The 13,296-nt window shown below is 36.5% G+C and overlaps 1 protein-coding gene across 2 annotated transcripts in view; it reads right to left on the reverse strand.

Annotated features, from left to right (window-relative positions):
* The window catches only part of COL1A1 (collagen type I alpha 1 chain), a 39,683-nt gene extending 27,110 nt beyond the window's left edge, over positions 1–12,573 (reverse strand). Inside the window, exons 1-18 of one of the 2 annotated variants that reach the window (XM_039333155.1) lie at positions 12,360–12,573; positions 10,060–10,251; positions 9,123–9,160; positions 8,968–9,003; positions 8,279–8,371; positions 8,112–8,183; positions 6,975–7,019; positions 5,770–5,823; positions 5,439–5,492; positions 4,722–4,775; positions 4,230–4,283; positions 3,308–3,361; positions 3,162–3,206; positions 1,896–1,949; positions 1,729–1,773; positions 1,432–1,485; positions 339–437; positions 74–118 (exon numbers count right to left, since the gene is read on the reverse strand). In XM_039333155.1, the coding sequence (XP_039189089.1) occupies positions 74–118; positions 339–437; positions 1,432–1,485; positions 1,729–1,773; positions 1,896–1,949; positions 3,162–3,206; positions 3,308–3,361; positions 4,230–4,283; positions 4,722–4,775; positions 5,439–5,492; positions 5,770–5,823; positions 6,975–7,019; positions 8,112–8,183; positions 8,279–8,371; positions 8,968–9,003; positions 9,123–9,160; positions 10,060–10,251; positions 12,360–12,441 (1,170 nt within the window). In that variant the 5' untranslated portion in view covers positions 12,442–12,573. The remainder of the gene's footprint in view (positions 1–73; positions 119–338; positions 438–1,431; positions 1,486–1,728; positions 1,774–1,895; positions 1,950–3,161; positions 3,207–3,307; positions 3,362–4,229; positions 4,284–4,721; positions 4,776–5,438; positions 5,493–5,769; positions 5,824–6,974; positions 7,020–8,111; positions 8,184–8,278; positions 8,372–8,967; positions 9,004–9,122; positions 9,161–10,059; positions 10,252–12,359) is intronic. The other variant, XM_039333156.1, reaches the window with a different exon arrangement.
* Between the last annotated feature and the right edge of the window lie 723 nt (positions 12,574–13,296).

Below are 13,296 nucleotides of genomic sequence, written 5' to 3' on the forward strand. Positions count from 1 at the left end.
GAGGTTTAGAGCAGTGGCAAAATGAAGACAATAACAAAAATGAAGAGAGTTCTTGGGATTAAAAGATACTTACAGGTGAACCTTTGGCACCGGGTTGGCCATCAGAACCAGGATTTCCCTAAAGCAGAGAAAAAAATATTATATCATTGAATGTATAAGTCACATCTTCTGTCTCCTAGGCTGGCACACCATGTCATAACTTTCACCATTAATCTTGAGAACACAGAAGCACTGCCCGAGAAATAAGGGAATACATGCATTTAAGAGTTCTATTAAAACTAAGAAGTAAAACATTTTTTAATCATTCAGAAACATGGAAAAAAAGAGGTAATTCTTACACTAGGGCCAGCTGCACCAGCAGGACCAGCAGGGCCAGGCTCACCACGAGCACCTTGTGGGCCTTCACCACCACGAGCACCTTGAGGACCAGTTTCACCCTGTGCAAGAAGAAAGTGGAGATTTATAAGTATGCAGGCCTCCCTGGGTTAATGCACATCTTTCTCCCTAGTCAACCCCACTGCATCATGCTTAGTCTTTCCAAGACAATTTTATCTCTTATTCTGTTGTATTATAAAACTATCCTAGTTAATCAGACTTCATGTCCTGCCAATCCCATCCTATGAGGTCTTTCTCTTGAGACACACATTTCAGACTTTCAAGGCCTGTTCTACGTAATGGAGGCCTCTATATAAAGTTTAAACTTTATTCTTACATTGTTAAACATTGTTGCTACTTTTCAGTTATGCTTTTATTTTACATTATTCAACTAATATTTAAAGTTTGATTTAATAAGTTATGCAGTTGTTTCCTTCTTATGGAAAATACTGAAATAGTAATATAATAGTAATAATAGTAATAATAGTAATAATAATAATAATAATAATAATAATAATAATAATAATAATAATAATAATAATAATAAAGTTGGAAGAGACCTTTTCTTAAGCCAGCAATCCCTTTTCTGCATCTAAACCTGGACTTACATTTAACTTTAAATGTATCCCCCCGATTCCTAAACAAGAAACTCTTGAGGCTTCTCAGCATTTTAGCAAACTAGAATGGAGGGAGCTTAAAGCAGGAACTTTTTCAAGCCAGGCATATCATTTCTGTCCATATGTTTTTCCTCCAAGGATTGCTTTGTAGCCCACTTGCTAAGAAACAATAAGGTATGGTAGAGATTGATGCCTTGATCGATAAAGAAACCTGAGAGACATCTCTCCCAATCTTTATTTATTAATTTCTTTCTTAAAAAAGAGAAAAACTAAAAAATCGGCAGCCAAATTGATTTTAGTACTTTCATAACACAAATACATTCCAATGGCAAGCTAGTCAGTCATCTTTCAAGACCATTCAGAGTCACCCTGAACCATGAAATGGGCAGCAAATAAAATCAATGATAACAAAAACAATAATAATCATCATCATCTTTACCTTAGGACCAGCAGGACCAGGGAATCCGGGAGGACCAGCTGGACCAGTGGGACCCTGTTAAAAAAAAGAAGAAATTAAGAGTCGATTATAGAGCATTTTCAGACTGTCCCAAATTAATAGTTCTCAATACTGCTAGATCTGTATTAATTCTGGCCTTTGAAATAAAGAAAAGAAAAAACAGACTCGAGGCAAACTCTATAGAAAAGAAAAGAAGAATATCCTCATTCAGGTCAGAAAACTTACAAGATCATGTAATATGAAGACTTCCTAAGAGAAGCTAATGAGAGAGATACTTACTGCAGGACCGGCAGCTCCAGCAGCACCATCATTACCACGAGCACCCTTTAATGCAAAAGAGGGGAAAGGGCATTTGAATTACCTACAAAATCACATAAGGTGTGAAACTGAGCCCATAAAATACAATGAATACGTAGCAATTTAAAAGTTCAGAGGAATGTACTTACAGCTGGGCCAGCAGGGCCTGGACGTCCTCGCTCACCGGGAAGACCACGTGGGCCCTAATTAAAAGAAACAGGGGAAAAAAAGATTAGTTAAAAGGTACTTTGATCTAGATCACATTCTTATACTATTATCCTTTCCATTAATTTTTATTATATTTAGCATTTATCATATTCTTCCAAAAAGATCAAGTTTCTCAATCTTAGTAACTTTAAGATGCATAGACTCCAGCTCCCATAAGTGTCATGTCTTAAGTCAGTTTTAGAAGATCACTCTTTTACTGGGAAGCCACAGAAGTTTTAGAGAGCTATTGGAATTATACTGTCCCATGTCTAGGATTTAACACTAATTTTTAAGACCTCTCTTTTCCCAGATATATAATGTGATCCTTTTTTCTCACTACGTGGTATGGATCTGCTTATAAATATATTTAAAAGCAAATGGAATGGCATCATAGGCTCTATTAAAATTTGCCTTCTTCAAATACTACTAATACTGAGTTCTATTAAGAATTTAGCATTCTTCCTACTTGACACAGTCCCTTGAATTCTTATTATTAAGTTTTTTTCCTTTATAAAGGAGGCTCATTTAAGGTTGAATTTAGAAATGATTTCTGCATGGTATTTCAGGTTTGCCTTCTGTTAATAATACTGTGGAAATAGATATCTGATTTTATTGGGCACCCTTTGGCCAGAGTACAAAAAGTTTACACTGGACATCTTTAAATATGGTAGCTGCATAACTCTCATAATACTTTCTATTCCACTATTGTCTTCTCTGTCTGGATGTCAATGCCACTAGGTAGGCCAGACTGGGAAATCAACTCCACATGAAGGCTAAAACTACTTACACTGAGATGGCATGAACCTTGAATCTCGCAAGTTTGATTATGCTAGCCCTCTCCTCCTTCTTATACCCCAGTAAATTAGGAAGTGCCTGAGTCACTTCTCAATTTTATCCCACTGAACTGGACTTAAAAAATGTTTCAGAACCTTTTGCTTAAGTAACAATTGCTGTACATCTCTGTAAAGATTATCTTCCTGTTACAATGGGTCATCATTTTTCTGGGGTTTCGACATACATTCTTGCTATTTCTTATAGATTTTTGCCCCAGACAAGCAATTTGCACAATATGCATTGTATCGAAGTACTATGATACAATTAGATTTCTCTTTCTCCATGGCAGATTTGTTCATGTAAATTACTCTATTAGTATATAGACTATATTTCTTAGAGCAATGGATCAAAGAATGATGAAAATATATACTCACTACTTGTCCGGGAGCACCATTTTCACCAGGGCTGCCAGGTTCACCCTGGAAGGGAAGAAAAGAAGCAATGTCAATACCAGTTGTTAAAATGGACGGAGGTGGATTTTTGTATCAAATAAAGGCACGTACTTAAAATGAACACCTACCTTAGGGCCTGCAGGACCAGAATCACCTTTAGCACCATCAAGACCACTGAATCCCTAAAGAAGATGGGGATAGTGTGTATTCATTATTAATAGATAATAAGGATAAAGAACAGAGAGATTAGAAAACAAAACAAAATGTTCAAAGTTACAACGGCACTGAAAAAAGTGACTTATGACTGTTTTTTACACATGACCATTGCAGCATCTCCATGGTCATGTGATCAAAATTCAGTTGCTTGGCAACTGACTCATGTTTATGATGGTTGCAATGTCCAAGTGTTACGTGATCACTCTTTGCAACCTTCTTACAAGCAAAGTTAATGGGGAAGCCAGATTCACTTAACAATCATGTTAGTAACTTAACAACTGCAGTGATTCACTTAATGACTATGGCAAGAAAGGTCATAAAATCGGGTAAAATTCACTTAACAAATGTTTCCCTTAGCAACAACTATTTTGGGCTCAATTGTGATTATAAGTCAAAAACTATCTATATTATATTAGAAACATCATTTAAATGAGTTACAGGAACTAAATGCTAAATGACTTTGGGTATTGTGAGTCCCAGGATGGATGAATTCTTAGGAACCACAAAGATAAACAATGTCCAATTTTTAGAAACTAGCTAGATTTTTTTTAAAAGAATCTGTTTAATGGACTTCTCTACTTATGAAGCTATAGTATATACCTAAGTTCACTTGATTATGTGGTCTATATTTGTGGCCATGATGAGTGCCAGGAATGATGGAATAAATGCTTTCTGGCAATGACTACAAACATTATAAACATTTTGAAAAGTGCAATTCCTAAAAATCTTCAGAAGACATGCATACACAATCTAAGTAGTAATTTAGCTTTGGCAGATTTTGAATTGTAGAATTTATGAACTATGCTGGATGTTGAATGATTGAAGCCTGCTTACTCTATGTCCCTTCATGCCTGGGAGGCCAGCAGTTCCAGGAAGGCCACGGGCACCCTGAAAGAAATAAGCAAGACATTTTTGAGAATAAAGAAAGAGAAGAATTATGACAATTCACTTTTCAGAAGGTGGCCTTAGTCAGATCTCCATTTCAAGACTAGCCTGCTACAATTACACTTATCTATGACAATAAACTGAAAAAAGGGATTTTTTTTCTTATTTCTTATTTAGAAACCAAATATTGCTACCAAAATGGAGATTTCAATACTTGAGCTTATCTTCTCTAACCCAGTCTTTCAACTGTCCTGATACATACATGTGAGATTCCATTTTTTTCACAAACCGTTTCATTATTAAAGCTTTGTATTAGCCTTTCTATGATCAAAACTAGATTTGTGTTTGGGTAGTTGGACAATATATGATTCATCATAACAAAGCAATTTCTGGCTAACTAACCCATCATTCCCTCCTACATCTATTGACAAAACATGTTACCTGTGGGCCAGAAGGACCACGCTCACCAGGACGGCCGGGTTTTCCAGCTTCACCCTTGGAGAAAGAAGGCAGAAAAAAAACTAAGCTACTGCTAAAACAGTGATAATTAAGAAATCAGAGAGTATTTTTTTAAAAGGACTTAAATTCTCTCATCTGCAAAATGGATCTTTAAGATTTGCAGAAGCCAATAAAAAGTTACGTCTTGAAGTCTGAGATCTCTGATCTTGACAATGCAAACAAAAAGTTGAAAGAAAAGAAATTGTGCACTAATTAAGAAGTTCTAGCTTGTTAAGTTACTTGAACTCCACAAATACCAACTGAGGAATTAGCATCTTAGACTGCCCCTTGTATGGTTTAATAGTGTATTTTTTTGTTGTTAATATAAGATATATGGCAAGATCAAGGATGTAGTAAAATTGGACATCTGCCATTCATTGCAATGCATAATAGAAGGACTAAAGAGAACAAGAGAAAGTTTCCAGGAAAAGAAGTGAGACCCTCCAACTCATTTTTGCTCTTCTTTTCTACTGCTAGACTTGCATTTTTTTCAGAAGACAAGACAGGACTGATACATCATAAATCAGTTCCCTCAAACTTGTAGATTCAGAGAAGCCTTTACATTTGTCAGATTTGCTTGGAAGGTGTATATTCTATCTATGGATAATTAGAGAAAAAATGGGTGGTTCCCCCCCCACAAAGAATAATATAGTCACTCACATCATCTCCATTCTTGCCAGGTGGACCAGCTGGACCACGAGGACCCATTGGACCCTAGATAATTTATTGAGAAAAAAAAACAAAGGCATTAAAATTAGAATTAATACATCTGTGGCTCCTATTTACAACCTTGCTGATATCTTAAAGAACAGACTTGAACAGAAGCCTTTCTCTAGCAAGTTTACATTCAAAGACTATTCTAGGTAATAAAGAATAAATTTAAAAAAGACAAGTGCAAGGGAAAAAAATTGAAGACTGTTCTGGCTGGCTATAATCATAGCAGCTCCCCCATCCACCTCCAAAAGGCAAAAGAACATCAAGTAATACTTACAGAAGAACCAGGCTCTCCAGGCTCGCCAGGGGGACCTTGGAAACCTTGGGGGCCCTGGAAGTTTAAAATAGGGACATATATGTTAAAAAGAAAGCAATTCCAAAGAACACCCCTATTTGTTCTGGGCTGCATTACTGACGATCCATAAACATTTTCTGCCATGTCCCAAATGTGTTTTTCAAAATGCAACTGGTCTTTCTTTGTTTTTTCCTTGAAGATGTTTCTTCAGTTTCTTGGATGAGAAGCAAAACATCTTCAAGGGAAAAAAAACAAAGAAAATCCAGCTGCCTTTTGAAAAGCACCTTTGGGACAACATGACCTGGATGATTGAGAATCTCTATAGACACTTTCAGCCGTGGACCTTTCATTTCCATTTCTGACTGCTGCCTTCATATCTTTAGTCCTGCAGTTTGCCAGGCATGAAACAATTCCTTTCATCTGTGAAGCTGACTGTTTTCCCACACTGTTAATTTACTGAATTTCTCTTCGCTCCATTTTCATTATTCTAATATAGACTGCAAATCTCTGTTAGGGATATGTTGACCCAAAGATCACTGAGGCTGAATGGTTGACTGTGCAGCAAATAAAAAGAAGCAAAATTTGAGAAAATAGAGAGCAGATCAAAGAGGAATTAAATCCCCCTATCATATTAGGATTAGATTTAGTGTAGAAGGAATGGATTTAAGAAAGACTTGTTTATTTATTTATCTACAATAAGCAAGTTCTGCAGAGCAAATGATGTTTCATGTTTGTTTCTCTGAATGAATGCGTATTGTTTAAAATTGTACAAGGAAGGTGGCATCTCCAATATCATAGAGGGAAACAAATGTAACGTCTTCTTTACTTGTTTGCAACTGTGGATTGTCTGCAAAGTTTGTAAATAATAGTAGGCCTTCCACAGAAAATTGCTACTAACACCTTTGCGCTAAAAAAAACTCCCCTCCAGTTCTGTATGGGATTCTGGACAATTTAAGCAGAAATTTTGTACTAATTCTGAATATGTGTGACTGATATTAATAGCTGAGCAGGGCATAAAATTCTTGTTGTCTGCAACATGGCAGTCCTCACTTTTACAAAGTCTCTGCTCTTGAAAAGAGAGGAAGGAATAAAAAGATTTTGAAACATTCCCCTTGAATATAGTACCAAATTTACATATTTTTGTTATGGAAAGTTCATTCTTAAAAAGGAAGACAGAAAATACTTACAGGAGCACCAGGGGGCCCGGGAAGACCACGGGGACCAGCTGGACCCTAAACACCACCAAGAAATAAATAGTCAGCTTAAACTGAATTGATACAATTTCTCCTTCCCCTCGGTGGATATCTATGTTCTTGAAGTCTATATAATTATCATATTGGCCTGATCTTGTTTGATCATTTTGAAATGTTCATTAACCATATATTTATTGTAGGACTGTTTTGTTGAGGAAGCCTGGCCTTGTATATCATTTTCTAAATTAACTTCCTTCAGTCTTTTCTAAGCAATCTTTTCATAACTCATGGCCCAGTTTCAACTTTCACAGTGATTTTCAAAAATGCATTTTATAATTGCTCTGTTAACAGTTAAATATAATTTGCAATCTCTCTAGTGATGGGTGAGTTGCCATTAGCTTTTGCTTAAGGTGAAGCATAAGGCAAAATGCATCAGTCCCTCTTGAGCAAAACATATGAATATTGCTTTCTTCTTTTCAGAAAAGTAGGCTGTACATTTCTGCTTCACTTAAAACTATATTAAAGGATGAATTTAAGCCGTGGTTGTTCCTATTACTTTTTTATTACAAAAAATGTAGTATAATAATCACAGCTTAAATTCAAGCTATTGTCTTTAACTGCAATTCTCCATTCCATTAAGAAGACAATGTAATTATAATCTTTAAGAAGCCACTGTAACATTATGGTCTTAAATCCCACTGATTGCAATGATCTGCTTTTTGTAACTAAAGTGCCTCTGCTAGTTGTATAAAGTTTTATTATAAATCAAACATGCTATCATTATGGGCCTTAATTAAATGAGTGAATACCCATTACTTGAATTTCCTGTCTAATTCCACTGCTTTTCTGCAATACTTTTTCCTACAAAATAAACCCCACCAGACGTGAACTCTTGCTTCTTCAATGAACTCTTCTGAGGACATCTGTGTCTATATCTCCATAGATTCACCTTCTGGCCTTAATAATTATTGAACCAGAAAGATTCAACTCATTCCCATCATATAACTTGAAGTATATATTGATTAGCAGCTTTCAATGTTTTTCTTCTTCTTCCTCCTCCTCCTCCTCCTCCGTCACCCCTTCCCCCTCAACTAGCATTTCCCCCAAAAATTGAAGAACACCAACACTTACCATTGGGCCAGGAACAGCAAGACCAGCACCACCAGATTTTTCATCATAATAAGACATTTGTGGAGCAAAGTTCTAGCAGAGGAAAGAGTGAAAGGAGGACATGTGAACAGGTACTTAAACATGAATGCCACATAAGTAAATGGAATAACAAAGTTAATGTTGCTTACTCCGCCAAGGCCAGAGGGACCAGGGGGGCCTGGAAGTCCAGGAAGACCGACTTGTCCAGGGATGCCATCTCTGCCAGGGGGGCCTGTAAGTCCCTGAAAATAAATATAGCAAGAAGTCAGACATTGCTATTATGAAAGTACATTCTCATTCACGGGCAAGATCAGAACTTGTTGAAAATTCCCTACAGCTCTGCAAAATTTGGATGGAGGATACTTTAACATTGCCCATAAACCTTAAAAAAAAATGACTACAACTGGGATTGGAATTTAAAAAAAAAAAATAAATAATAGTAATCCTGTAAAAGTAACAACCCTTGTAACCCATGTAAAAGTCATGTATATATTTAAACAAACCTAAAGTGAAATATTAAAAATGTCATGAGATTTTAATTTTATTTTAGAAAGTTATAGCAAGTCAATGAAACTGGAGCATACTTCCCATTGGATGAGGTGCAACAAATGTAGCCATAAATTAGTTTCACTTTGAATATTTTATGGGCAGAATAGTGTGTGTTTGTAATACAAATCATAAAAATATAGCAAATATGTATGAGCAATTATAGGCCAAATTACCAATCTCCAATATTACATTGCAGTATTACATAATGTTTTGTCATACTTTTGAACATGGCTTTTATGTTTTTATCTTTAAAGTTGAACTACAATCAGCCAAACCTGTAGATACCTACCCTATCTCCTTTGGGGCCTGGATCTCCTTTAGGACCCTGCCAAATGAAAGGGAAAAAAAAGTGATTATTCATATTGCTACATGAATAAAAACAATGACATAGCTAAAAAATTGAAATTTGGATTGCAAAAACAGAGAAAATAATAATTAATTTACCTCTACACCGGTGACTTGTGGGTAAGCAGGAATAGAATCTTGAATGTAAAATGTAAAAGAGTATTAAGAACCAGAAACTGTGATCAGTTGAATTGTTTTTATAAGCTTCTATATTTTTCCTTTCTGTCACGAGATTTTTAATATAATGAAATTTATGCGTCAAACATGCTTATCAGATTCCCAGTCTTCTGCTGGATGAATCCCGTTAATTTCAAAAGATAATAGAACATTGAAACTCCTATGATCATTGGCCTAATTAGAAAATACTATATATGATTATTAATGCCAGCAGATTTCAAATTGCACACATTTCAGAAAAATAAAGTACTACCCAATTTCCTTTCCATGACATGCTACTTTGCTATGCAATAAAGCTTTGATATGGTAGCCTGAAAGCATCTTGGCCAAGCTTCACTTTCCTCAAATCTTGCCTAGATTCATAGATGTTATCTCCCTTGCCAGCTTTCTCCCTGCCTGCAAATGATTTTCATAAATATTTATATTAAATCCAAATGAATAGATTGAGATGGAAAGAGATCAGAAAGTGGCCTTGGGAAAGAACAATGATTTGCCATTAGTATTTCAAATGAAAACACAGTATTAAGTATCTATATAGATGACAAACAGATTGTTGGATAAATAAATGTTAAACTGAATGTTTAAAAGATGATTGGTTCATAAAGGCATGGCTGGTTAGTTTTAAAATTAGATGATTTTTTTTGCAAGTGAAGAAGAAGAATAGAAATGGATACATAATTTGAAGTTAATTTAAGTACTTCAAGTAAATGGTGGATGGTTTTGACTAAAATGGACTAATAATGGATAACTACCAGAATATATGAGAATGTATGAGTGACAGTTCCGGCTGTCAGAAGAAAGCAGAGAAATGGGATGGGATGATAAAGTAGATAGGAATGAGATATACTGTAGCTCATACCGGATCCAGGACAAACTGCACAACATTCGCCTGGAGAAAATATAGCATTGGGACAGTTTGACATATCTTTACACACAATGACATCACATACGGGGTAACCATGATCACACAGGCACAACACACACTTTTCAGGCCTCCAATATGATTTGTCTTTGTAGATTTTTCCATTGTGTGTGCAGCTTCCAGGTTCTACTGTAGAAGATGACAATAAAAGAAACAAGATGCAGATGTGAACAGCTGTTCTTTGGGCCAAGGGCTAACAAGGATAGAAAAATGGAAGGCATTTTAAGAACAGTGCCACTTGAACAACACATGAGTGTTTTGGTGTTTTTCTCAGCATTTGCTTTCTTTTTTTGAACTGTTCTGACTTGATTCTCTGTGGGGTTTTTTAAACCTCATCTGCTTTTCATCAAGCACAGTTCTATGACACAGGAAGCGAGCTCACTTCACAGTAACTCTTTCCAGTTGCTTTGGAATTTAAACAAAACCTTAGCCAGTTGTTACATCCAATTCGTAACCTCAGCATTCTGGCACCGAAGCCAAACCAAACACAAGGCAAGGAAAAATAAATTAATAATCTTTTGAAGAAAAAAAAAGAGATGGGGGAGAAGGAGAGAGAAGGAGAGAGAAAAACAAAAATGGCATCTGAATCGAAAGATGATTCATGAATGGGAAGGAATGGTTTCTTATCAGTAACGTGTGCTTTTAGGAAATTGGATCAAAGGAATTTCAGAGAGAAGGCATAGTGTGTGAGAGCCATGCAAGGCAATTTCCACAAGGCAGGTGCAATGGACTTGGATGAAATATTTTGTTAGCTCTGTGCATGTTATATAGAGTAGATCTAGCTAGGCCAAGAGTGGTAATTAAAGGAGAAAACCAAAATAAATAATTTTTCTAATACATGTCATTTCAAAATATATATAAAAGAACACCATAATTAGAAATCTTGATACAGAGCCAGGTGCTTTTAAAATCGAATACTTCCTTTTTTAAAAAAAGAATGTATAGTTTCAATGTCAGACTTCCCAAACCAGAAAAATATTTATTTCATTTTGCACCAGTGGATGAGAAATAACAAGATGAGAGTAAGTAGTTTCTAGGAAATGCTTTTTTAAAAAAGCAAGAAGAGAAAACGGTCCACAGAGATTTAGGAAAATAAAATTTCCCTGAACATTGCAATAAAACTACAAATTATCCACAAGATGGCAGCAAAATGTCCACAATTTGAGATCTGACGTCACCAAAGTTCTCTGTTTAAGGCATGTCAATTTTCTTTCCTTCCAAAGTGGGCAGGAATGGTGTTCAACAGGCATATTTAATCCTTGACTCCAGAAAGAGTCTCACTTTGATTGATGTCGATTCCTTTCAAGGCCACCCCCACAACCCAGTTGGAAGGCTACCTCGGAATGGCTTGGTAGCCAAAAGCAAGATAATTTCTTCATGGCCACTAGATGGCACTACTGGATATTTTTGATTAGAGGCGATAAGTCCCTTGAAACCTTCGCCGTCCAAAAGGCTTTGTCTGTGAAATGATGTCTAGACTTTTGTGCTTTATAGATTGCTGAAACATTTTACTTATGAATCATTTTCAAAGTCCCCTCCTCCCCCCCCACACACACTTAATGGTTTTGTGAGGCTTCTTCAGCAAGATACTACAACAGGCTTACTTTCTATACTTCCGGTGGCTCACAATCTTTGTGCTTTAGTTTTCTAAGCAACTTTCCAATGACTTTTCCATCATTTGCTGAATACCCCTTTCTTGTCCCTCTCCGATGACAGCCACTCCCATTCCCTCTCACAAACTCTGCTATACTGAACTTGGCAAGAAGGCGGGGCAAGGTTTTGAATTGGTCCAACTTGTTGTTTTTCCCCAAGGCAAAGAAAAAAAGGAGAGAGGGGGACCAAAACAAAAAACAAAACAAAAAAAAAACCCTCTACCATGCCTAAGGCTATCTACAGCTGCTTAAGTTTGCTTTTCGAAAGGTTCATGTTCTCCATTAAATACTGCACTATCATGGATATAAAAGAAGACAGGTGAAATAAAGTGTTTTCTTTTCAGTCTTCCAAAAAGTTCTTTCCCTGCATTCAAGGCAGTCTTAAAAGCTTCGGGAAGGTCAAGGAGATGTACTGATCTTTCCCTCTTAACAACAAAGTCTCAGAATTTATTATCACATGTACTTTCTTCGCCCAGATGTATTTCTCTACCTTTCAAATTACAGCAGATATAACAAGAATTTCAGTTACAGCAAAACAGATGACAGAGGCTAACAGAGTGAAAGAAGATAAAGGACCATACATACCATCTTCTTCATCTTGGCCTTTGGTGAGTAGAACAGTTGCTGCTATCAAAAGCAGTAACCGGGAATCCACAAAGCTGAACATGTCTAAATATTAGACATGAAGACTCTTTGTATCCTGGGTTCTGCTTTAGTGTCCAGTCATACAGGGACGGTCTGCTTTATGTAGTTCCACTCCAGACCCCAGCAGAAACTTCCTACTGACTCTGTCAAGTTTTTAGGTTCCCTTTTTATATGGTCCAATGTCCTAGAGGTGGATCCCTTCTTCGCTTGCTTCTGAGTGTTGAAGGGGGGGGGCTGGATTTTGGGCCAGCCTCTCAGCCAATCAGCAAATGCAGTCTACCCTCAGACACACACACCACGCACAGACACACATGCATGCACCCACTCCCACAAAGTTGAGAAGCCAAGCCAAGCCCCTTTTTATTCAGTCTCAAAAGAATGGACCATGTTAACTTCCAAACTAGTGGAAGTTTTCATTTGCCAGTGTGCTTTTCAAGAAGAGGGTGGACTAGAAGGGATATGAACTGAGGGAATGTACATGGGGGGAAAGGAAAAGGAAAAAGGAAGGCAAGTTTCTTGGGAAAGTAGGAACTGCAGGAAAGTTCAGAAGAAGAGTGTTGCAAAAATCGAATATCCAAAGGCACGCAGTTACAGAAAATTGTACGCTGGAATTTGGAACTTCTGCATAAGCTAATAAAGCATCTATGAAGGTGGGGCACCAGAGGGTGATATAGAGCAAAGCATGCATTTCTTTCTAAATAGCTTTTCTTCTTAAAATATGAACAAAGCAAACTTTTAGAGATTATGGGAGCTTTCATTAAATATCCATTAATGTTGGTTATACTATGATTTGCTTAAATTTGAATGATTTTTTGCCTTCCTCCACTTCTTTCTCCATTTCAGAGAGTTGGAATAACTTATTTAATTTTAAAAAATA

Source organism: Crotalus tigris, unplaced genomic scaffold, assembly GCF_016545835.1.
Source record: "Crotalus tigris isolate CLP2741 ecotype Arizona unplaced genomic scaffold, ASM1654583v1 scf7180000024472.5447098, whole genome shotgun sequence".
Taxonomy (NCBI): Eukaryota; Metazoa; Chordata; class Lepidosauria; order Squamata; family Viperidae; genus Crotalus; species Crotalus tigris.